Genomic DNA, 26,643 nt, shown 5'->3' with positions numbered 1-26,643 from the left:
CCAAGGGAATTACTCCCTCCTCTATGGGCTTATGGCTGCACTTCATGCTGTGCGGCCCAATCAGAGTAATCAACCATCCTTTCCTGTTAGATGGTAGACTTATGCTGAGTTCCAACAGGTGTTCAGAGAGCTAGGCATAAGAAATGCCATGTATAGTCCAGAGAATTATGGCCCAGATGAAGAGATTTTCACTACTGCGATGAGAAATATTGTGCTTCTAATGGCTCCCACATCCCTGTCTGGGTCTCTAGTGGCCATTCTTTCCCCTCACTTAGGGCATCCCATAAGCAAGGAGACACATTCAGTGGCAGACTTAGGAGTGGCTGAAGCAATGAGAAACCGGAAAGAAATAAGATTTGCTACTCACAAGAGGAATTTAAAGAGCCCCATGAAGGTTACAAGGACCCAGATGTGGGCTGATTTAATAATACAGGCAGGAGCAGATGGAAGGAAATTAGATGGGAAGTCAAATAGGATCTTACTAGGGCTATGGCAACAGCTGAAAGCAGAGCAGCAGTTCCAGCCATTAAGACCAAAGAGGCAGAGGTCAGAGACAGAGCCACAAGTCTGGCCTGTGTGTTTGCAAGACTTCCTGCTGGAGAATGAGCCAACCTCACTTGAGCACACACAGGAAGGTGATTGGGGAACATGGTTTGACTGAGGGGAGGGTCAAGGTATCTGCCCTGAGGGAACAGTGGGGGACCGGAGGCCACATGTTGAAATAGCTATCCATTTGTCCCCAGTGAACATACAACGTGTCCTGGCTCTGGTGGACACAGGGGCTGAATAGACACTGATTCATAGTAACCCTGAGCGGTTCACCAGGACCCCCACTAACATAGATGGATACAGGGCTAAGGCTATCAGAGTGAAAAAAGCCTAAATCCCTTTGGGAATAGGGCGTCTACCGCCAAGAGTATACTGTGTATATATCTCCTATCCCTGAGTAAATTTTGGTGATTGATATCCTGCAGGATCTATGGTTGCAGACCATTGCAGGTGCGTTCAGACTGAGAGTACGTGTGGTGAAGGAAGTTCTGAGGGCACATGCTAGGCACCTGCTCATAGCTTTGCTTGTGCCTCAGCAGGTGAAAAATACCAAACAATACAAACTGCCTGGAGGGCATAAAGAGATTGGAGAAACTCTCCAGGAGCTAGAAAAGGTGGGTATTATAAAGCCCACCTATAGTCCTTTCAATTCCCCAGTGTGGCCAGTAAAAAAGCCAGTTGGCTCCTGGCATATGACTGGATTACAGAGAACCGAATAAAGTCACACCCCCTATGCATGCTGCTGTCCCCTCTATTGCAGGCCTGATGGATGCCCTCAGCCATGAACTAGGAACATACCATTATGTGGTAGATCTTGCTAATGCCTTCTTTACCATTGACATTGAACAGGAAAGTCAGGAACAGTTTGCCTTCACATGGGAAGGACAGCAATGGACTTTCACTGTCCTCCCACAGGGATACCTCCACAGCCCCACCATCTGTCATGGACTTGTAGCCCAGGACTTGGCTACATGGGAGAAACTGCCAACGGTGCAGCTGTGCCATTATATTGTTGATGTCATGCTCACGTCCGATTCTCTTTCAGATCTAGAAGATGCAGCACCTAGAATGCTGCAACATTTACAGGTGAAAGGATGGCTGTGAACAGCACCAAGGTTCAGGGACCTGGTTTGTCTGTCACATTCTTGGGGGTCGTCGGGTCAGGTAAGACCAAAGTTATACCAGAAGTAGTCATAGATAAAGTCCAGGCCTTTCCTACCCCCACAACTGTAACATTGCTACAGGAGTTTCTGGGTCTTCTAGGCAACTGGAGAGTGTTTATTCCACACTTGGCACAAATTCTGAAGCCCTTATACCGGTTGGTACAAAAGGGCATCAGGTAGGAGTGGGGTGAGACATGTGCATCTGCCTTTACTACAGCAAAACATGCAGTCAAGTCCATGCCGGCCTTGAGTGTGACAGACCCATCAAGGCCGTGTGAGCTGGATGTTCATATCACTGAAGACAGTTATGGCTGGGGTCTCTGGCAGCGGCTTGAACGAACTCACCAACCTATTGGATTCTGGTCACAACTCTGGAAAGGGGCAGAGATATGCTACACTTTGATAGAAAAACGACTGGCTGCCGTGTACCATGCCTTGCTGGCTACAGAACCCATCACTGGAATGGCCCTGATAAAGGTAATAACCACCTATCCCATCTTGAGGTGGGTACGAGCCTGGACACAAAAGCCAAGGAGTGGTGTGGCAGAAACACCTACACTGGGCCAAGTCGGGGGCTTACCTACAGCAGCGTAGTGCCCTCTCTAGTAGCCCCTTAAGTAAAGAACTCCAACACTTATTGGGCCTGGTGACATATACTAGTGAAAAGCAGGAAGAACTTGCTTTTGAACCATTAGCAGCAGAGAGTCCCTAACAGGAGGAAAGAGCCCCTATATCCAAAGATGCATGGTACACAGATGGCTCCAGCCATGGGCAGCCCCCCAAAATGGAGAACCATAGCTTTCCATCCTAAGACTGAGACAATATGGATGGAAGATGGTAAGGAGAAGAGCAGCCAATGGGCAGAGTTCTGGGCTGTGTAGTTTGTGATCAGCCAGGAGCCCTCCCTTATAGTTCCCTATACTGACAGCTGGTCTGTCTATCGGGGCTTGACCCTGTGGCTACCAACCTGGTATCATGCCAACTGGCTGGTTGGTCACCGAACCCTTTGGGGGCAAGAACTGTGGCAAGACTTATGGGCCTGTGGTCAGACTAAAATAATTAAAGTATACCATGTGACAGGTCATTTGCCACTGGCATCCCCAGCAAATGATGAAGCAGATCGATTGGCCCACATACATTGGTTAGAAGGAAAGCCTACCTCTGATGTAGTCCAATGGTTACCTTAGCATCTGTTGCATGCAGGGCAAAAGACAATGTGGGCTGTAGTCCATCAGTGGGGCTTGCCTTTGACCTTTAAAGAAGTTAGTAGAGTCCGGCAGGAGTGTGTTGTGTGCTCCAAAAGGGACTTACACTGAGTTCCAGGGCAACATGGGACAATAGCTAAGGCGTCTATATCCCTTGTCAGGTGGCAGATAGACTATATTGGGCCTCTACCTGTGTCAGACAGATATTGGCATGCTAGGACTTGTGTGGACACAGCTGCTGGGCTTCTGGTTGCTTTTCCTACCCATTGTGCAGACCAACAGACGACCAAAAGAGGTCTGGAGCGTCTCTTTGCTGCCTATGGTCAACCACAGGTAATTGAGAGTGATCAGGGCACCCATTATACTGTACATACACTGCAAGAATGGGTGCGACAGCTGGGAATCAAATGGAAGTTTCATGTGCCATACAATCCTACTGCAGCAGGCATGACAGAGAGGCACAATGGCTTGTTAAAATCTGGACTAAAGTCAGATACCAATAGTCTGTGCGATGGTCAGTCTGCTTATGGACCATGCTACAGCGTTTGAACGAGAGACCCCGAAAGGGAGCCCTGAGCCCCGTAGACATGTTAACACATATGGCTGCCTCCCCTATACAACTGCAAGTATAAACCAAGGAAGAATCACTGAAGCCGAGTTTCGGCCACCAGCATAACATCTTGCTGCCAGCACCAACTGCACTGAACCCCCGAGACTCCATTGAGTGGACGTGGCCTTGGACCATCCGACACATGGACCAACGATGGCTGACTCTTCTGGCACCTTGGGGACAAGGCCTGGAAGCTGGCCTCTTGTGTATTCCTGGAATAAGAGCTGAGTGGCCAACAAAGGTCACAGTAGTATATCCTGAACGGTCAGAAGGTAAGAGCATCTTACTGAGGAGTTTTGTTTTATCATTATGGCCAGTGCGTGCACCTCCAGTAGCACTATACATAGATCCTTCAGTAACCCCCATGGGGAGAGGAGTAAAAGTACGGTATACTAGACCTGGAAGGGATCCCCTTCCTGCTACATAGGACCACTCTCTTGCATGCATCCTACCTGATGGACAAGATTTGCCTATGTTGGTGGCATTAAAACATGTGTCTTATCACCCCTAAAGTCTTTGTGGATTGGGAACTTCCTCTGGCTTGAGGATTATTATAATTTTTTGTTACTAGGACCCTCCTCTGGCTTAAGGATTATAATAATTTTTGTTACCTGTATCAAAGTCTTGTTGTATCTTAATTTTTGTTATTATCTCTAAGTTGCTGTTATCCTCTGTTGCTATTGTGGAATCTGGTTACAGTGCTCCAGGTTTCTCGCACAGGGACCATTGCAGAAGACTGAGAGCATGCAGATTGTAAGGCAAGAATCCTGGAGGGGTGGAGTGTGGGGAAGCTGGGGTTCCTATGGCCAGGATCCTCACTGAACTTAAACCACCTGATGACGTAACTGGCCTGTTGCTAGGCTACTGTTTCCACACCTTTAGGCAATAAGCTATTATTGTGCTATACAGAGAGCTTGGCCTAGTGCTCTGGGTGGAGGCAAAGACACTAGTGCTCGACCTCCCGCTGGGAGAACAAACCATGTAATAAACCCTTTCACACCCAACGAACATTTTGCTGTCAATTTCTTTGGTCACACTGAATCCATAGCGAACTTGCCTGGCGCTGAAACCCACTGGCAGGTCAATCACTAGAATCCCGTCCACTCATAGCAAGTCTGCATGCAGCAAACTGGTCTCTGCCACTAGACCTCTTTGCCCCTGAAGCCATCTCAGTCTCTGTCCTCAGCACTGCCACCACTGCAGTCTCTGCTCTCCTGCAGCCTTGCAGCCCTGCAGCCGTGCCATCATGTCACCCAGAGCACTGGGCAGAGCTCCTTTAAATAGTCGGTAGCAACGTATTGTCCACACGTGTGTATGAGCTAGCTGACCAGGGCCAGGTGAGAATCCTGGCCATAGGAACCTTCACTTTATCCACACTTATATACCAATGTTCAAAATGCTTTATTTGTAATAACCCAAAGTGGAAAAAACTCAAATATCTATCAATAGATGGATAAACCAACAATCGCATACCCATACAATGGGATACTATTTTGCAATAAAAAGGAATAAACTAATGACACATGCAATATGAATCTCAAAATAACTATGCTGAATGAAGAAAGTCCAAAAATAAATACTATATAACACCATTTATTAAAAATTTCTAGAAAATTAAAACGCATCTATAGTAACAAAAGCAGCTCAGGGCTTGCCTGTGGACAGGTGAAGGTAATGACAGATAACAATGAGTCAAGACGAAACTCTGAGTGGTCGGAAAGACTCTCTTGATTGTGTTGATAGGTTAATAGTGTATATCAAAAGTTATCAGATTACACACTCTGTGCAACTTAATTGTCAGTTGTACTTCAATAAAGCTGTATAAAAAAATAACTAACATGGGAAGTCTACTGTTTTAAACTAAATTTGTGACTTTTTTTTAGAATTTTTCAAAACACATGTTCAGTGAAGAGGGAGGTCACAGCTTAGATGAAAACAACACAGATTCTTGGTCTCCCTCAGATGAAAGCACCTGGGGAGTAAAAACCCCTGGAATGTCATACAAACACACCTGGTAATAAGGGTCATCCTCCGATCAACCTCCAGGCCTTCACGGGTCCCTTGTCATGGGTGCCCTTCCTCACGAGACCCCACAATCTGGTATTCTTCTGGCATCCTCCCCCATCATCTCTCTGCCCTAAAATTATCTTGTGGGTAATCCTGGTTGATGCTCTCATGCAATACTGCTCTTGGTAGTCACAGAGCTTCTGGTGGTAGAATCTTTTCCTGCATCTCTTATCCCTGACAGTGCGGAAAATGTATGCCAGAGGACACCAGCCTCATTTCTTGGCTAGTTCCTCAATAAACTGAGGCTACTCCTCTGATGTCATGTACATCAAAAGCCACTTCTCCTGAGATCCAATCCTTGCTGACACATGCCTAGCGTAAGACACTGTCTCTCTTTACTCTTCAGTTTTCTGATTTCTGAGGAGTAGTGGAAAGCTGGCATGTTATCTGAGAGGAATGTAGGACTGTCTTGCCAATGGGTTTCAGTCCCAGGCAAGTTCACTATGGATTCAATGTGACCAAAGACAAGACAGTAAAACATTCTTGGGTTGAAGGGTTATACCCAACTTAATTTCCACGGTGGCAGGTCAATCACTAAAATCCCGTTTACTCAGAGTGAGTCTGCATGAAGCAAGCCAGTCTCTGCCTCTGGGCCTCTCTGCCCGCACAGCCGTCCTCTGGGCCTCTCTGCCCACACAGCCGTCCTCTGGGCCTCTGTCATCGGCACTGCCACCACTCCAGCCTCTGCTCTGCTCTCCTGCAACCTTGCAGCCATGTTACCGTGCAGCCAAGAGCACTGGGCGGAGCTCTTTATATAGAGTCAATAGCAATGTATTGCCCATATGTGTGTAGTGAACAAGCCAACCAGGGCCTGGTGAGAATCCTGGCCACAGGAACTTTCATTTTATCCACAAGGACATTAGAGCTGGTGATGTTCTAGGCCAGATGCCAGCAAATGTTTTTAGATTGCTGACATGTTATGAGACTATTACAAAGAAATAGCCAGATGAAAGAGATGCATAGAGCAAGGTATGGATTACTCATGCCCTCTCCAAGTACACCACTCTCCCCAAATCTTCACATGTGGACCAACCCAGAAGCTTTTTAATTTTTCACATTTGCCTCATATATTTTATTCCCAATGCAGGACAGATTCCTCCCAACCCCACAATGAATCATGCACTGCCCTGAAGAAGTCTAGATTCTTCCCCCATCTCCAGGGAAGGAGTAAGGAAGGCAGGTGCTCAGGACAAGGAAAGCTTTGCAGTTTCCCAGCCTACTTATCCTCCCCTTCGCAACCCTATATAAAAGTAAGTAGAGATATTTACATAAATATAAAAAGAAAAAAAAGGAAAGAGAAAAAAATTAAGGAAAAAAGGAACTGATCCTACTTCAAAACAATTTTTTAAATCACACACTATTTTCACTAGGGATTAAGTGCCCATAGAGAGCAAAAACTATCAAGGGCATTCAAAAACTTGCCACTTGGTGTTGCTAAACTAATTAAACAAACTAGGGTCAACAAACTCTTAAAAGGCACTTATGTGCCAGACACTCTGGAAAGCAGAAAAATAAACAAGATAAAGTTTCTTGCCTGTATGTACCTGGCAATGTTATAAAAAATGTAAAATTTTTACACAAGCTAGAATACTCCAAGGACCCCCTGCCTTCTTGGGGGTGGGAGTAGGGGGGGGGGGACGATGTTTAAAGGTACTAAAAAAAGGAAAAAAGTTCTCCATTTCGAATAAAATTGTCTCATGCCTTCCAGGCTCTCATTCTTAAATTTTTGTTAAAATGCTTAAGCAGGTATGTATATTTATAAAACTTCCAGTTATGTCCTACTGATAGCAACAGCGACTGCAGATTATTTTTTTCCTTTAGCAAAGTAACTACATCAGATATAACTAAGAGAGTTCTGGAGACCACAGCACATGTTTTAGAAAAAACTTACTGATCTCTAATTTAGCAAAAGTTAAAATTAAAAGGTAAAAATGAGGCAAACAGATAAATTCAACTTTCTATGTAAGTAGAAATGTAGTTGGGACAATTCAACTCAAGGAGATGTTACCTCCTGGCAGAAAAAGCTGAAAAAGGTACACAAGTTGCACAATGTAGTAGCAAGTAATTTTTTATGTTGTTCCTACACTTATGAGGGACTGAATTTGTATCTGTATTATAATTATTATAATCTGTATTTTCAAAAATTAAAACATCCAAACAAAATATTTTAAATTTACTGTTACATTTAGGGATAAAATTCTTGCCCTGTATCTGTCCAAACACAGAAATTCAACACCTACCATGCACAACATTCTTGGACATTAGCACCTATGTGAATTTTACAAGCTAAATTAACAACAAAAAAGTTACAAAAATTTAATTTCTCTAAAACCATTCGGCATATAGGGCATTCAAACTTTGGGTGAGAGAAGGTAGCCCCAGGAAATGCCAGCCTCCTGAGCCCAAAATTCTAATTAGCTCCACAACCAAGGAGATAAACACCCACTTTATATCTCCATTTGAATAACCCATAGGCATTTCAAACTCAGTATATATATATACTTTATCCTAAAGCTAGTCATCTGATATTCCCAACTCTGTCAAAGACATCCATCCATCTACCTAGTTATCCTAAATAACTTTCACCAACCCCATGCTATCTCCTAAATCCCTCAAACCTTCACCTCTAACACAGAACCCTCATCATTTCTAGCTTAGGTTGCTAAAATCACATTTGGTCTCTCTTCCCCCAATCTATTCACCTTACAATAATCTGTGTCAGGTGTGCAATGTGTACAACCACCAAATGTGATCTTTACAAAACGTGTATCTGACCATGCCATGCCTGAGCCTAAAATCCTTCTGACTCCACCCTTTACCTCTGTACAACACCCCATACTCACCAATACATACAAACTTCCTGCCTTAGGCCACTCTGAACTCACCTGTTCCTTCAAAGCCTTGTGCCCTTTTTTTATTTGGATGCATTCCATTCCCTCTACCTGGAAAATACTTTTATACCTCCTCTATGCAAATTACTTAGTAAGTCTTTCAAAAGAGCACAGGTGATAGCTTGTCTAGACTCTACCTCTCACTTAGAAGTTTTTTTGCACACATACCCAAAAGATTTATTGAGCATCAACTAAATATTGGGAATAAGAGGTATCGGTAGAAAAACGCACACTGAATGTCTGACTAAGCTAGTAATGTCATGTAAGCAAGTAAAATGGTCATAGCAGAGTGTGATGGAAGTATGCATAGGACCCTGAATGAAAGGTCATTTTCAATTATTTTTCAACGAATGTATAGTGAACACCTACAATGTGCCAGGCACAGTGCAAGCTTTTAGGTATAAATAAGATTCAGTCACTGTCTTAATAGCACTTACAATCTAACTGAGGATTAGGACAAGAAAGCAGATATTACAATATATGATAAAGTATGAACAGGCTTACAGTAGGCCCTAATAAATGGTATCTAACCTAGACTTAAGAGCATGATGAGAAACCAGGAAGACTTAACTAGATTGATTTATAAGCTGAGACATGAAGAAGGGCCATTTTAAGGAGGAGAAGGTATAGATTCTTGGAAGAGGGCATAAGTGCTAACAGGAGAGCACTAGTTCAGTGCACAGCTGCAACTCGGATCAGACAGTAGAGTTTAGAGACAAGAGTAAAGACTAGACCAGATCATAAAGGGTTTTATAAGCCATGCTCATAAATTTAGGAGTTTGGAATTTATCCTGAAGAAAACTGACTTGCGAGAAATTAAAGAGGACACTAACAAATGGAAACTCATCCCACGCTCTTGACTAGGAAGAATTAATATCGTCAAAATGGCCATCCTGTCCAAAGCAATATACAGATTTGAAGCAATCCCCATCGAATTACCAACAGCATTCTTCAACGACCTGGAAGAAATAGTTCAAAAATTCATATGGAAACACCAAAGACCCCAAATACACAAAGCAATCCTGAGAAGGAAGAATAAAGTGGGGGGGGATCTCACTCCCCAACTTCAAGCTCCACTACAAAGCCACAGTAATCAAGACAATTTGGTACTGGCACAAGAATAGAGCCACAGACCAGAGGAACAGGACAGAAACCCCAGACATTAGCCCAAACATATATGGGCAATTAATATTTGATAAAGGAGCCATGGATATACAATGGGGAAATGACAGTCTCTTCAACAGATGGTGCTGGCAAAACTGGACAGCTACATGTAAGAGAATGAAACTGGATCACTGTCTAACCCCATACACAAAAGCAAATTCGAAATGGATCACAAAGACCTGAATGTAAGTCATGAAACCATAAAACTCTTAGAAAAAAACATAGGCAAAAATCTCTTAGACATAAACATGAGTGACCTCTTCTTGAACGTATCTCCCCGGGCAAAGGAAACAAAAGCAAAAATGAACAAATGGGACTATAACAAGCTGAAAAGCTTCTGTACAGCAAAGGACACCATCAATAGAACAAAAAGGTATCCTACAGTATGGGAGAATACATTCATAAATGACAGATCCGATAAAGGGTTGACATACAAAATATATAGAAAGCTCACACACCTCAACAAACAAAAAGCAAATAATCCAATTAAAAGATGGACAGAGGAGCTGAATAGACAGTTCTCTAAAGAAGAAATTCGGAGGGGCGGAAGATGGCGGCGTGAGTAGAGCAGCGGAAATCTCCTCCCAAAACAACATATATCTATGAAAATATAACAAAGACAACACTTCCTAGAATAAAGACCAGAGGACACAGGACAATATCCACACCACATCTGCACCTGAGAGAACCCAGCGCCTCGCGAAGGGGTTAAGATACAAGCCCCCGCCCGGCGGGAGCCAAGCGCCCCTCCCCCCAGCTCCCAGCCGGAGAAGAATAGGCAGGTAGAGCGGGAGGGAGACGGAGCCCAGGACTGCCGAACACCCAGCCCCCGCCATCCGGGCCAGAGTGCAGGGCGCTCGATACTAGGAAAACAGGGCAGCAAGAACAGTGAGCGGGCACTGGAGGCCAGGTGCCGGAAGACATAAGAAAAGCGTGCAACAATTTTTTTGTTTTGTTTTGTTTTGCTGTTTTGTTTTGGCGAGCGCTATTTGGAAGTCTTAAAGGGATAGGGACCCCAATACTACGGAAACAGGGCAGCAAGACCGGTGAGCAAAGGCCTGAGGCTGGCACCAGAGAATAAAGAAAAACGAGCAGCCACTTTTTTTTTTTTATTTAAATTTTTTTTCTTTTTTTTTGTGGTCGATGTTTTGTTTTGGGGGGGTTTTTGGAAGTCTTAAAGGGGCAGGTGGGACACTTTATCCAGAGGTAGGGAATCCGGGGATCTCTGGGCACCCTAACCCCTGGGCTGCAGGGAGCACGGAGGCCCCTTACGGAGATAAATAGCCTCCCAGCCGCTCCTGCTCCAACGCGACTCCACCACTTTGGAGTAGCTGCCGGAGCCGAGCCACGCCCACAGCAACAGCGGAGATTAACTCCATAGCAGCCGGGCAGGAAGCAGAAACCCTGTCTGCACGCAGCTGCGCAGCACAAGCCACTAGAGGTTGCTGTTCTCCCAGGAGAGGAGGGCCACAAACCAACAAGAAAGGAAGTCCTTCCAGTCGTCACTCATCCCAGCCCTGCAAACTATTCCTATCACTATGAAAAGGCAAAGCTACAGGCGGACAAAGATCACAGAGACAACACCAGAGAAGGAGACAGACCTAACCAGTCTTCCTGAAAAAGAATTCAAAATAAGAATCATAAACATGCTGACAGAGATGCAGAGAAATACGCAAGAGAAATGGGATGAAGTCCAGAGGGAGATCACAGATGCCAGAAAGGAGATCGCAGAAATGTAACAAACTCTGGAAGGGTTTATAAGCAGAATGGATAGAATGCAAGAGGCCATTGATGGAATTGAAATCAGAGAACAGGAACGCATAGAAGCTGACATAGGGAGAGACAAAAGGATCTCCAGGAATGAAACAATACTAAGAGAACTGTGTGACCAATCCAAAAGGAACAATATCCGTATTATACGGGTCCCAGAAGAAGAAGAGAGAGGAAAAGAGATGGAAAGTATCTTAGAAGAAATAATTGCTAAAAACCTCCCCAAACTGGGGGAGGAAATAATTGAACAGACCACGGAAATACACAGAACCCCCAACAGAAAGGATCCAAGAAGGACAACACCAAGACACATAATAATTAAAATGGCAAAGATCAAGGACAAGGGAAGAGTGTTAAAGGCAGCTAGAGAGAAAAAGGTCACCTATAAAGGGAAACCCATCAGACTAACATCAGATTTCTCAACAGAAACCGTACAGGCCAGAAGAGAATGGCATGATATATTTAATACAATGAAACAGAAGGGCCTTGAACCAAGGATACTGTATCCAGCACGACTATCATTCAAATATGACGGTGGGATTAAACAATTCCCAGACAAACAAAAGCTGAGGGAATTTGCTTTCCACAAACCACCTCTACAGAACATCTTACAGGGACTGCTCTAGATGGGAGCACTCCTAGAAAGAGCACAGCACAAAACAACCAACATATGAAGAATCGAGGAGGAGGAACAAGAAGGGAGAGAAGAAAAGAATCTCCAGACAGTGTATATAACAGCTCAATAAGCGAGCTAAGTTAGGCAGTAAGGTACTAAAGAGGCTAACCTTGAACCTTTGGTAACCACGAATTTAAAGCCTGCAATGGCAATAAGTACATATCTTTCAATAGTCACCCTAAATGTTAATGGGTTGAATGCACCAATCAAAAGACACAGAGTAACAGAATGGATAAAAAAGCAAGACCCATCTATATGCTGCTTACAAGAAACTCACCTCAAACCCAAAGACATGTACAGACTAAAAGTCAATGGATGGAAAAACATATTTCAAGCAAACAACTGTGAGAAGAAAGCAGGGGTTGCAGTACTAATATCAGACAAAATAGACTTCAAAACAAAGAAAGCAACAAGAGATAAAGAAGGACACTACATAATGATAAAGGGCTCAGTCAAACAAGAGGACATAACCATTCTAAATATATATGCACCCAACACAGGAGCACCAGCATATGTGAAACAAATACTAACAGAACTAAAGGGGAAAATAGACTGCAATGCATTCATTCTAGGAGACTTCAACACACCACTCACCCCAAAGGATAGATCCACTGGGCAGAAAATAAGTAAGGACACGGAAGCACTGAACAACACAGTAGAGCAGATGGACCTAAAACACATCTATAGAACTCTACATCCAAAAGCAACAGGATATACATTCTTCTCAAGTGCACATGGAACATTCTCCAGAATAGACCACATACTAGGCCACAAAAAGAGCCTCAGAAAATTCCAAAAGATTGAAATCCTACCAACAAACTTTTCAGACCACAAAGGCATAAAACTAGAAATAAACTGTACAAAGAAAGCAAAGAGGCTCACAAACACATGGAGGCTTAACAACACGCTCCTAAATAATCAATGGATCAATGACCAAATCAAAATGGAGATCCAGCAATATATGGAAACAAATGACAACAACAACACTAAGCCCCAACTTCTGTGGGACACAGCAAAAGCAGTCTGAAGAGGAAAGTATATAGCAATCCAAGCATATTTTAAAAAGGAAGAGCAATCCCAAATGAATGGTCTAATGTCACAATTATAGAAATTGGAAAAAGAAGAACAGATGAGGCCTAAGGTCAGCAGAAGGAGGGACATAATAAAGATCAGAGAAGAAATAAATAAAATTGAGAAGAATAAAACAATAGCAAAAATCAATGAAAACAAGAGCTGGTTCTTCGAGAAAATAAACAAAATAGATAAGCCTCTAGCCAGACTTATTAAGAAGAAAAGAGAGTCAACACAAATCAACAGTATCAGAAACGAGAAAGGAAAAATCACGACGGACCCCACAGAAATACAAAGAATTATTGGAGAATACTATGAAAACCTATATGCTAACAAGCTGGGAAACCTAGGAGAAATGGACAACTTCTTAGAAAAATACAACCTTCCAAGATTGACCCAGGAAGAAACATAAAATCTAAACAGACCAATTACCAGCAATGAAATTGAAGCGGTAATCAAAAAACTAACAAAGAACAAAATCCCCGGGCCAGATGGATTTACCTCGGAATTTTATCAGACATACAGGGAAGACATAATACCCATTCTCCTTAGAGTTCTCCAAAAAATAGAGGAGGAGGAGATACTCCCAAACTCATTCTATGAAGCTAACATCACCCTAATACCAAAACCAGGCAAAGACTCCACCAAAAAAGAAAACTACAGATCAATATCCCTGATGAACGTAGATGCAAAAATACTCAACAAAATTTTAGCAAACCGAATTCAAAAATACATCAAAAAAATCATACACCATGACCAAGTGGGATTCATCCCAGGGATGCAAGGATGCTACAACATTCGAAAGTCCATCAACATCATCCACCACATCAACAAATAGAAGGACAAAACCACATGATCATCTCCATAGATGCTGAAAAAGCATTTGACAAAGTTCAACATCCATTCATGATAAAAACTCTCAGCAAAATGGGAATAGAGGGCAAGTACCTCAACATAATAAAGGCCATCTATGATAAACCCACAGCCAACATTATATTGAACAGCGAGAAGCTGAAAGCATTTCCTCTGAGATCGGGAACTAGACAGGGATGCCCACTCTCTCCACTGTTATTTAACATAGTACTGGAGGTCCTAGCCACGGCAATCAGACAAAACAAAGAAATAAAGGAATCCAGATTGGTAAAGAAGAAGTTAAACTGTCACTATTTGCAGATGACATGATACTGTACATAAAAAACCCTAAAGATTCCACCCCAAAACTACTAGAACTGATATCAGAATACAGCAAAGTTGCAGGATACAAAATCAACACACAGAAATCTGTGGCTTTCCTATACACTAACAATGAACCAACAGAAAGAGAAATCAGGAAAACAACTCCATTCACAATTGCATCAAAAAAAATAAAATACCTAGGAATAAACCTAACCAAAGAAGTGAAAGACTTATACTCTGAAAACTACAAGTCACTCTTAAGAGAAATTAAAGGGGACACTAACAGATGGAAACTCATCCCATGCTCGTGGCTGGAAGAATTAATATCGTCAAAATGGCCATCCTGCCCAAAGCAATATACAGATTTGATGCAATCCCTATGAAACTACCAGCAACATTCTTCAATGAACTGGAACAAATAATTCAAAAATTCATAAGGAACCACCAAAGACCCCGAATAGCCAAAGCAATCCTGAGAAAGAAAAATAAAGTAGGGGGGATCTCACTCCCCAACTTCAAGCTCTACTATAAAGCCATAGTAATCAAGACAATTTGGTACTGGCACAAGAGCAGATCCACAGACCAATGGAACAGACTAGAGAATCCAGACATTAACCCAGACATATATGGTCAATTAATATTTGATAAAGGAGCCATGGACATACAATGGCGAAATGACAGTCTCTTCAACAGGTGGTGCTGGCAAAACTGGACAGCTACATGTAGGAGAATGAAACTGGACCATTGTCTAACCCCATATACAAAAGTAAACTCAAAATGGATCAAAGACCTGAATGTAAATCATGAAACCATTAAACTCTTGGAAAAAAACATAGGCAAAAACCTCTTAGACATAAACATGAGTGACCTCTTCTTGAACATATCTCCTCGTGCAAGGAAAACAGCAGCAAAAATGTGTAAGTGGGACTATATTAAGCTGAAAAGCTTCTGTACATCAAAAGACACCATCAATAGAACAAAAAGGATCCCTACAGTATGGGAGAATATATTTGAAAATGACACATCCGATACAGGCTTGACGTCCAGAATACATAAAGAGCTCACACGCCTCAACAAACAAAAAACAAATAACCCAATTAAAAAATGGGCAGAGGAACTGAACAGTTCTCCAAAAAAGAAATACAGATGGCCAACAGACACATGAAAAGATGCTCCACATCGCTAATTATCAGAGAAATGCAAATTAAAGCTACAATGAGGTATCACCTCACACCAGTAAGGATGGCTGCCATCCAAAAGACAAACAACAACAAATGTTGGCGAGGCTGTGGAGAAAGGGGAACCCTCCTACACTGCTGGTGGGAATGTAAGTTAGTTCAACCATTGTGGAAAGCAGTATGGAGGTACATCAAAATGCTCAAAACAGACTTACCATTTGACCCAGGAATTCCACTCCTAGGAATTTACCCTAAGAATGCAGCAATCAAGTTTGAGAAAGACAGATGCACCCCTATGTTTATTACAGCACTATTTACAATAGCCAAGAATTGGAAGCAACCTAAATGTCCATCAATAGATGAATGGATAAAGAAGATGTGGTACATATACACAATGGAATACTACTCAGCTATAAGAAAAGGGCAAATCCAATCATTTGCAGCAACATGGATGGAGCTGGAGGGTATTATGCTCAGTGAAACAAGCCAAGCGGAGAAAGAGAAATACCAAATGATTTCACTTATCTGTGGAATATAAGAACAAAGGAAAAACTGAAGGAACAAAACAGCAGCAGAATCACAGAACTCAAGAATGGACTAACAGGTACCAAAGGGAAAGGGACTGGGGAGGATGGGTGGGTAGGGAGGGATAAGTGGGGGGGAGAAGTAGGGAGGTATTAAGATTAACACGCATGGGGGGGTAGGAGAAAAGGGAGGGCTGTACAACACAGAGAAGGCAAGTAGTGATTCTACAACATTTTGCTATGCTGGTGGACAGTGACTGTAAAGGGGTTTATAGGGGAGACCTGGTATAGGGGAGAGCCTAGTAAACATAATATTCGTCATGTAAGTGTAGATTAGTGATAGCAAAAAAAAAAAAAAAAAGGGCAGTTCCTGTGTGGTAACCTCCAATGAGTTCTACACAAGGGTATAAAGGGCACATAGAAGTGTAGGCAAAGGGTCTGTTTGCGTTTATACAGAAGATCAAAGCCTAATTGGGCTACCCTGAAAATGAACTAAGATACGATATGAAAGAGAACTTCCAACATCAGCACTCTCTGGAAGACTCATGCCAGAAGATGATCAGCAAAAAACCCCAACAAAGATCCACGCACTGCTACAGCTGTAGATGCACTCATCCCACCAGCTCCTGGACTTGCCGTGGGAATGAAGAAGGAGATATCTAAGCTGGCCTGTGCATACAGTAAAACAACAAATTTGACTGGATCGATACTGTTGGAACTCAACCAAGAATTAAGAGAAGTGCAAATTGTAGCGCTCCAAAATCTTACACCTACAGACTATTTACTGTTAAAAGAACATAAGGGATGTGAACATTACCCAGGAATGGGTTGTTTTAATTTGTCTGATTTCTCTCAGACTGTTCAAGTTCAGTTGGACAATATCCATCATATCATAGATAAGTTTTCACAAATGCCTAAGGTGCCTAACTGGTTTTCTTGGTTTCACTGGAGATGGCTGGTAATTACAGGTATACTTTGGTTATGTAACTATACTCCTATTATGTTAATGTGTGTGCGCAATTTAAGTAGTAGCTTAAAACCTATACATGCTGAAGTTACTCTACAAGAAGATATGTCAAAGAAATAATCAATCTTCCCATGTTTTCTTCCGCCTGCTACTTCTGTAGCTTTTCTTCTTCCTTCCTAATTACAACCTTAAATAGAATTCGTGCCTCATATCAAATTTACCGAGTATCATAATTCTTCCAAGTGGTAAAGATACCTCAAGACAAATGCTGGGCACAGAAGCTACAGGGCATAAATATGCAAAGAAATAAAAAGCTAACCATTTCAAACAATAAAGCTTCTCTCTCACTTACCAACTTTACATTTCTCTGTATGGCCCCGGAAGATGACTGGTTAGCCAGAGACGGGTAAGATTCCTCAAGGGAGGAACAACCTAAGACAGGCACAGTCGCAGGGGGGCCATCAGGTGAGAAATTGGGGATCAACAGAGGTGAGGCTTAGAACCTCACCCCCCTGTTCTGAGAGAAATCTTCTGCATACGTGGATGTTTTATTGCCCTTGTCTAGCTTGGATTAACACATAGTCTACAGGCACACACCTGATCATCTACATTTGCTCTCTTACAACACTAAACTATGTTTTCTACCTTTATCTTGTATCTACCTACCACTTCAGCATTTTATTAAAAATAGTAATAATAAAGAGAGAAATGTGGTATCCACATATAAATCAAGTATGAAAACCAAATGAGTATTCATATTTGAACTGTTTATAGTTCATAATATATGAGCAAAACCGAAAGTTTCTGTGATGACTGACTGCCCTTGTACTGTTCACTATGTAACTTATTCATTATGTAAGAATTTGTTCTCCATGTAAGAACTTGTTTGTTATGCCTCAGAAGATTGGAGACTGACGAAAATCAGGCTTGGGGTGGATTAATGATTGTGCATTGAGCATTGACTCCCCTATACAGAATTTTATTGTCGTTAACAACCATTTGATCAATAAATATGAGAGATGCCCTCACAAAAAAAAAAAAAAAAAGGACAGACTTCCAATGGTAAAATAAATAAGTAACCGGGATGCAATGTATAGCATAAGGAATATAGTCAAGTTATTGTAACAGCTTGGTAGGGTGATAGCTGGAACCTAGAATTATGTATACAAATGTTTTATCACTGTGTTGTACACTTGAAACTAATGTAATGTAATACTGTGCGTCAACTACCCTTCAATAAAAAAAATTATTATCTTAAAAAAAAAAAAAGAAGAAATTCAGATGGCCAACAGAGACATGAAAAGATGCTCTACATCGCTTGTCATCAGAGAAATGCAAATTAAAACCACAATGAGATATCATCTCACACCAGTAAGGATGGCTACCATCCAAAAGACAAACAACAAGAAATGTTGGCGAGGTTGTGGAGTAAGGGGAACCCTTCTACACTGCTGGTGGGAATGTAAATTAGTTCAACCATTGTAGAAAGCAGTATGGAGGTTTCTCAAAATGCTCAAAATAGAAATACCATTTGACCCAGGAATTCCACTTCTAGGAATTTACCCTAAGAATGCAGCACTCCAGTTTGAAAAAGACAGATGCACCCCTATGTTTATCCCTGCACTATTTACAATAGCCAAGATATGGAAGCAACCTAAATGTCCATTAGTAGATAAATGGATAAAGAAGATGTGGTACATATACACAATGGAATATTACTCAGCTGTAAGAAAAAAACAGATCCTACCATTTGCAACAACATGGATGGAGCTAGAGGGTATTATGCTCAGTGAACTAAGCCAGGCGGAGAAAGACAAGTACCAAATGATTTCACTCATATGAGGAGTATAAGAATAAAAAAAAACTGAAGGAACAAAACAGCAGCAGAAGCACAGAACCCAAGAATGAACTAACAGTTATACCAAAGGGAAAGAGACTGGGGAGAATGGGTGGGAAGGGAGCGATAAGGGCAGAGTAAAAGAAAGGGGGGCATTACGATTAGCATGTATAGTGGGGGGGGGCTGTGCAACACAGAGAAGACAAGTAGTGATTTTACAGCATCTTACTACGCTGATGGACAGTGACTGTGAAGAGGTATGTGGGGGGGACTTGGTGAAGTGGGGAGCCTAGTAAACATAATGTCCTTCATGTAATTGTAGATTAATGATACCAAAAAAATAAAATAAAATAAGTATACCTGTATTAAACAAGTTAGGTTGTTAAAAAAAAAAAAAAAAAAAAAACTCACTTGCCACTAGAAAGTCATTAGAAAGTTCCAGCAGGGGAATGCCATGGTCACACCTGCTTTTTCTAAGTCGACACACTGGCTGCACAGCCAAGAAGGAACACCCGCAGTACTCCAGGGAAGGACTGACTCATGGTGGCTTGACCTAAGGCAGTGGAAGTGGGGATGAGGAAAAGGCAGACAGCTTAGAAAATCAAAATGACAGGACTTCATGACTGAAAATGTGGGAGACGAAGGGGAGAGGAGTCAAGGACAAAACTGAGTGGACGAGGTTATTCACTAAGATAGGGAATACAGACAGTAAACAATGGGTTTTATCTGGGATGTGTTTATCAGTATGACCACGGAACTAAAATGTGGAACACATGTGGTTTTAAGGGCAACAACCCACAGAAATTCTGAGTGAAAATATGAAAATATTGAGGATGGTACAATTCTCAATAAAAGACAGACAACAGAACTATTATTGCTTTTTAAGGGCAACAGTGTGAAACAATGTCACACAGGAGGTCATCAATGATTCAGTTGCCCAGGGAGGTACAATGAGGACTAAATGACCTCTCCTATGCCAACAAATACATATACATGATAGTATCACACAGTAAGAGACAATAGATTTCATAAGGATTTTCTTCCACCAAGAAGTGAAAACAAAAAGTTTGGGTTATAATTTTTCATCTAGTCCTAGCAGCTATGTCCCATCAATGCAGACTTACCATTTGAATTCTTTCGAAAAAGCCGTGTTTTATTAGCTCACAAATTGCAGCACCTTGTTAAAACAGCAAACTACTCTTTTTGCAAAGTCAAAAAAGTATTTAACTACTCTTGTATCCAAAGAACTCAGCACACAGAAGATACTCAAATGTTTAGTTTAACTCTAAAGAATACCAGAAAAATAAAGAAGACATAGTCATATCCTGTACCAAGAAGATGTTGCCATGTTACATACAAGAACTAGTCTAGGAAAAGAAAAATCTCCAGGAAAATCTACTAAATACCAAAATATGCTTTACCTTTGTTAAGCACAACGGTTTCACATGACTATAAATATATCTAAAAGGAATTGAAAGGGGCCAAATTAAAGCTATAAAATAAAACCTTACTAAAAATGCCATCAAAACAAACTCAAAGAAAAAAATGACAGCTGCTTTCCTAATTGCTTTAAGTTATCTCCAACAGAACTCAATTCCAATAAAATCAGCAAAAACAGACCTAAGAGTGAAATGCAAGTGTACATTTTACATAGGACTTTTTAACTCCAAAACAAGAGTGCTTATTAATGAACCTCCTCTCTCTCTCACACTAGTCCCCCTTCATTTTCTCTATGGTCTCTCTCATTCCTCATCACTGAATACCTACTATGTGCCAGAATCTAGGTTAGATGCAGATGTAGGCCCTGCCCTCATGGTGAGTAGTCAGTTTACAGATCTTCAGAATTCAAACAGTCACTAAAAATAGCACCCACTTCAAAAACTTTCATACTGCTTTTCTTAGACAAGGCAAACGGGTGGCTGTTTGTTCTTCTCCTGAAGAACTGAAGTCTATAAGCTCCAAGGTAAAGGGCTACCTGATGCATCCCCAATGCCTAGTATAGTGCCTGGAACAAATCAGGTGCTAATAAATATTTTTTGAATAAATAAGAGAAAGTAAATTGTAACCATCGGGGCACTGAGTATAGAGTTAAAACCTATCTCAGGCTATCTCCTCTCTTCCACTTTCTCTGTGATAAGTAAATTCAACTCATTCCACATTAATTCAATTCTGTTCACCTGTTAGACAAGCTGCAGGATGGCCTTTACAAGTAGTGCTTCTATTTCTCTCCTCAATATTCACAACAGGATGTTATTCTTTCCCACTTAGTTGACTGTTAAAACACATGGTTCTACACATACATAGCATCAAAGAATAGCTGAACTCCCAAGATCAGAGCTTACAATTAAACTCAAACCCACTTGCAAAAGCCCCACTAAAGATATATACATATACTCACACATATGTATGTGCAAAATTGAATCCATCCACTCATGCTAACAAAAATCTACCCTTGAATTTAGCCAAATCACCAGAGAACTGAATACATCAAATTGGTATCCCATGTTTTCTGAACTACTGAAGTACCCATTGGCATAAAACCATCATCACACTAAGGGGCACACAGTGCAAAGAACCTACAGGAGACTTTGTTCTTCAGTCAAATCTCCAGTAACCAACTTTAAGGGCTTTTGCTTTTGGTTTTATTTTACTATGGATCCTGTAATTCCTATAACTGATCAGGTTTCCCTCTTTGGCTGCTAGAAAACTTAGAGCTGAACTGTAGCCCACTAAAGCATAGTTTTTATTTAATAAGTGTATTTGTGGTTCCTTCTACTTTTCCTACCTTTATTTACTTTTTTTTAACCTCCTTTTTCCCTCTAATTTATTCTACATAACTATATTGCTTCTGCATTTGTGGGCAGCATTAATCTCTTTGTGGAAAATAACCATTTAACTATTTCCTAACCAATAAAAACCTTTCATGAAATTGAAAACAGTCTGATTTTCCTTAACAATAGTAATAATAGCAACTAACATTTATTGAGCATTTATTTGACACTAGGTACTATTCTTAATGCCTTGCAAACAGTAAGCCATTTAATCCTCTCTACAACTCCATGATGGAAATATAAATATTATTCCCCATTTCACAAATGAGAAAACTGGGGCACAGGAAAGTAAAGTAATTTGCCCAAACACAACTATAATGCAGTGTCACTAGGGTTTAAACCCAGTCAGGCTCCACTTATTTAACTATTACCCTATTGTGATGATTTTTTATTCATCAAAACTACATGACTTTTTTTTATATATAAATAAAATTCTATTTTATCATCCTAGAAATATTTTTGAAGCTTTAATACTTAAGTGTGTCATCACTTATTTTATATTTTGTAATGCTTAAGAATGTTTGTAATATATCTTTTTTTTTTTTGAGAGGGCATCTCTCATATTTATTGATCAAATGGTTGTTAACAACAATAAAATTCTGTATAGGGGACTCAATGCACAATCATTAATCAACCCCAAGACTAATTCTCAACAGTCTCCAATCTTCTGAAGCATAATGAACAAGTTCTTACATGTTGAACAAATTCTTACATAGTGAATAAGTTCTTACATGGTGTACAGTGCAAGGGCAGTCATCACAGAAACTTTCGGTTTTGATCACACATTATGAACTACAATCAATCAGGTCAAATATGAATATTCGTTTGATTTTTATACTTGATTTATATGTGAATCCCACATTTCTCCCTTATTATTATTATTATTATTGTCATTAAGTTTAATAAAATGCTGAAGTGGTAGGTAGATGCAAGATAAAGGTAGAACACATAATTTAGTGCTCTAAGAGGGCAAATGTAGATGATCAGGTGTGTGCCTATAGACTAAGTATTAATCCAAGCTAGACAAGGGCAACAAAACATCCACGGATGCAGATTTCTCTCAAAACAGGGGGGATGAGGTTCTAAGCCTCACCTCTGTTGATCCCCAATTTCTCACCTGATGGCCCCCCTGCGACTGTGCCTGTCTTAGGTTGTTCCTCCCTTGAGGAATCTTACCCATCTCTGGCTAACCAGTCATCTTCCGGGGCCATACAGGTAAACTACATGACTTTTAAAAGGTATTTTTCAATCCCTAAAATAACAATAAGATTTAGTAGAGATAACTTCAACAATAAAGTTCACACGTATACCAAAAATCATATTCTAAATCTAAAATTCTACAAAACTTAACCAATAACTCGCAGAGAAATTACAATGATGAATAACACGTACACAGCATCTACTACATGGCATGCTTTGTCCTACTGCATTTACTAATTCTCCTAACAATCCCATAAAGTAGGTACTATTATTCCCCTGTTACAGATGAGGAGACGGAAGCACAGAGAGGTTATGTAATTTGACTGAAGTCACAAGTGGGAAGTTATTTTCTGTAACTAGTTTGGCTCCAGTGTCCAAGCTCTTAAATGTTATCTAACACTGCTCCTTCTTTAAGACAGAGATCAACTTCCTCCCTCCATCACTTCGAACTCTCAAAGTTCAAATAACGCAAAACAGACTTGTTATCAAAGTTACTCTATAGCCTAGATCTCAACACTGAGATCCTAATTCAGTAGAACTGGGTTATGGTCCAGTGTCTGTATTTTTTTAAAGTACTACATGCAAGGGCTAAGTAAATGAATAAATACACACACACACACAATAAATTCAATGAAGTGAGTGAGAATGAGGCTAACTGAGGTGATGGGAGTAGTTATGAAATTAAAGACTAAGTCAGATTATGAAATACAGTAGGTGGAAGGAAAGGGTGAAAAAAAAATTATGCCATTTCACAATTCTGCTTCATTATCTCAGGGGTTCTATCAGAATCAATCCACACCTGAAAGAGGGGAATATAGTCCAAATAAAAGGATCCCTTCCTGGAAAGCCCTAAATTGGATCAATCCAGAGTTAAAATCAAGCAGGATAACCTTCAGTATGTAGTGAGTCAAGCAGATCAACACCCACCCTGACGACCAAAACTGAGAAGACAAAGCGCATGAATACCCCAAAAACGATGACCAACCTATCATTCAAAAAATCTCTTTTTAATGTAACCATTTCACGTAATCCTAACAACTCCAATGCAAGAAATAATCACTGGCATGACCTCCATTCTGGGGGAAAAAAAAGAGTATGAAGGAGTGAGAAGTCACACTTGCTCCACTTCCCAAAGTCACACTTCAGAGTAACAGCGAAACCAAGATCATATGTGTTATTCCCCCGCAAAGTGTAGAAGTCCAGACACCAAATCACAAACATTGTCAAATAATTCAAAGTGGGATGCAGAGGGCACCACAAAGTGAGTGAGAAACTGAGGCACAGAGTAAGTTACTGTAGACAAGTAAATAGTCCTCAGGGTTAGATGAGACCCAACTGTTTACGAAACAGTCCGACGGTGGGAAATGCTGCCAGTGGCACGTCTACACAGCCCTAAATAACAGGCACTGAGAAGTGCGTCTGAAACGTAATTAGGTACTGTACAACGAAACCTCCTCCGCACCCAATCCCAGCTACAAACGCACTCGGACGGGGTCACACATCACCTCTGTAAAACAGCATCCCAGGTACTCCTACGGGAACATCAGAGAGATGTCTAGGCGATGAATACCTTCACTAACGCCTTCCTAGACAAGCCTGGGATGGTGTACATCTCCTGCTCCCTGAGTGGAAACATGCCTTGCTGCTCACGACCACCAAGCAACTCGGCAGTTGGTAAAATGAATCCAATTCACTCTTTTCTTCTAAGCACACAGCCGCACAGCACCTGTTTTCAGCTACTCCTGAAGGAGACAAAAGATGCCTTCACCAGAACGAAGCAGAGGAAAGCTGGGCAAGCCAGGTTAACGCCTCCAGGAAGAGAGAAAAGACGCTGGAGTCAGAAGAACACAAAAAGGGCTAGAGTCAGGAAACAGTGGGCCGGAAAAAGAAAGGAACTAAGCTAGCACCTATCCCTTAGGAAAAGCAATGCGAATAAAAACCCCCGCTCCGGAGCCGAGCGGCGCGGAGGCCCAGTCGGTCTCGGGGCAGGACCGGGTCCCCATGCCCGGGCCGAGCCGGCAATCTCGAGAAAACGGTCGCCACCACCAAGTCCTGCTCTCCTACGTCTCCACAGGCTGTTCCTGACAGAGAGAGGCCTCCCGTCCCTCCCCGGCCCGCCTCCCGGCGGCAAAAGCACCCCCATGCCAGAGACAAACAGGTGTGTTCGCAGGCGCCGTTACTTACCTTCCCGCCTGCAGCTCCCGCCGCCGCCATGTTTCTCGCGCGTGCCCGGGATGACGTAGCACTGCCTCACATGTCTCTCAGACTCACAACAACATCCGGCAAAACTCTGCTGATATCCGGGCGGAAAGAGGGCGGGGAATGGCGGGAAAGTCGCGGAGCGAAGGGGCGGGGCGAGAGGGGCCGCCCGACGCATGCGTGCTGAGTAGCACTCAGAGACCGCTGGGTCGGGGTCTCTGCTGCGTGCTGTGCCGTGTGCCAGTTTGTTTTTCCCTAGGAGGGCAATAAAGGTGAGCTGTATTTGCATTGGAGTTCGCCTGGAGTCTAGACTTGAGCCATTCACTGGCCACTTAATTTTTGTGTGATGGAAAGAACACCATATGGGTGCCAGCAAACATGGTCCTGGCTTTATGGCCAATTAGGTAAGTCACTTACACCTTCAGCCTGTTTCTCATCTGTAAAATTGAGATAGTAGGACACCGATGGATTAAAGGAATCCCAGCTCTCTATCCGAGGCACACACATAGAGATTTTTCCCCTCTATGTGAAGTTTCTGAATTTGTCTGTGATCACTGCCACTCATACGTGACCTTGAGTAAGGAATTTGGATAGGAGCTGCTATAATACCATGCCCTCATTGCTCCAGAATCAATGCACGTAGTTCAGAGCTTCTACACACTTACTTAACGGCTGTGTGACTTGAAAGAAGTTTATAAATTCACCCGGACTTAAGGATATAAAGTGAAAATTAGTCATGGGGTAATGCATGTGTGGTAAGATGTTTCTTTGAAATATTAAGATATTAATTTGTTCCCAGTACTGTAAAACAATGCCCAAAGAATGATTGAATACTACCCTGGTAGCTCTGGCACAAGATCTGGGGCTTCCCTTGCCTCAGGGCAGAATTAAAGGACAACAGCAGTGTCCAGTGAGGTACTTCTCCAGAGAGGTTTTTGAGCTTGGCTAAGTAAGTGGCAACTAAACAGAGTAACGGAAAAGGAGGGTTGCAGGTTCTGAGGGTATTGGAAAACTACTGGGTGAGGGAGGTCGCAAGACCTTAGGTGGGAATGGATCTGTAGCAGCACTGGGGAGGCTGCACACCAGAGATTCCAGCCACTGCCAAGACCCCATGCCCAAGCTTGGCATTTAATCAGCAAAGAAGCTAACATGCAAGGTGTAAATGAGGTGGGATAATGAGCATATTAGCAGTAACCAAAGCTGTGTGAAGACTTGAGGGCCTTCTCCAAATGTACTGGATTTAGTAAGACCCTTAGAACCTTCATACAGTCCTGGGTGTTGTGTGTAGAACCTTAATAATGGCCCATGTTAAAGTTTCTACCAGGTCAGAGTCATGGGGTATGGTTAGAGAAAAATGTTAATATGATATTTCTTATACCCTGTGTTTTGGAGAAAACTCGAAGTCCGTAGCACAGTGCCAGGAATAGAATACTCAATAAATGGCAGCTATTGTTTATATAATAAGTTTGGGAATTAAAGGCTTCTCAGAGAAAATTTGGCAACCTGTGTCCCCCTGCCACTTCATGTTCTTAAGCCTCATCCTCCAACTTCCCCTTAAAAACTGG

The 26,643-nt window shown here is 41.8% G+C and overlaps 1 protein-coding gene across 3 annotated transcripts in view; it reads right to left on the bottom strand.

Moving 5' to 3' along the window:
- The window catches only part of TBC1D15 (TBC1 domain family member 15), a 110,232-nt gene extending 85,057 nt beyond the window's left edge, over positions 1–25,175 (bottom strand). Inside the window, exon 1 of one of the 3 annotated variants that reach the window (XM_036930809.2) lies at positions 25,064–25,175. In XM_036930809.2, coding sequence (XP_036786704.2) covers positions 25,064–25,093 — 30 coding nt within the window. In that variant the 5' untranslated portion in view covers positions 25,094–25,175. Of the gene's footprint in view, positions 1–24,449; positions 24,703–25,063 lie in introns of those variants that run through there. The other 2 variants (XM_057486881.1, XM_057486882.1) reach the window with 2 other exon arrangements.
- Positions 25,176–26,643: the final 1,468 nt, after the last annotated feature.

Source organism: Manis pentadactyla, chromosome 10, assembly GCF_030020395.1.
Source record: "Manis pentadactyla isolate mManPen7 chromosome 10, mManPen7.hap1, whole genome shotgun sequence".
Classification (NCBI taxonomy): domain Eukaryota; kingdom Metazoa; phylum Chordata; class Mammalia; order Pholidota; family Manidae; genus Manis; species Manis pentadactyla.
Note: the sequence above shows the minus strand (reverse complement) of the source record. Positions and strands in the feature narration are given on the sequence as shown.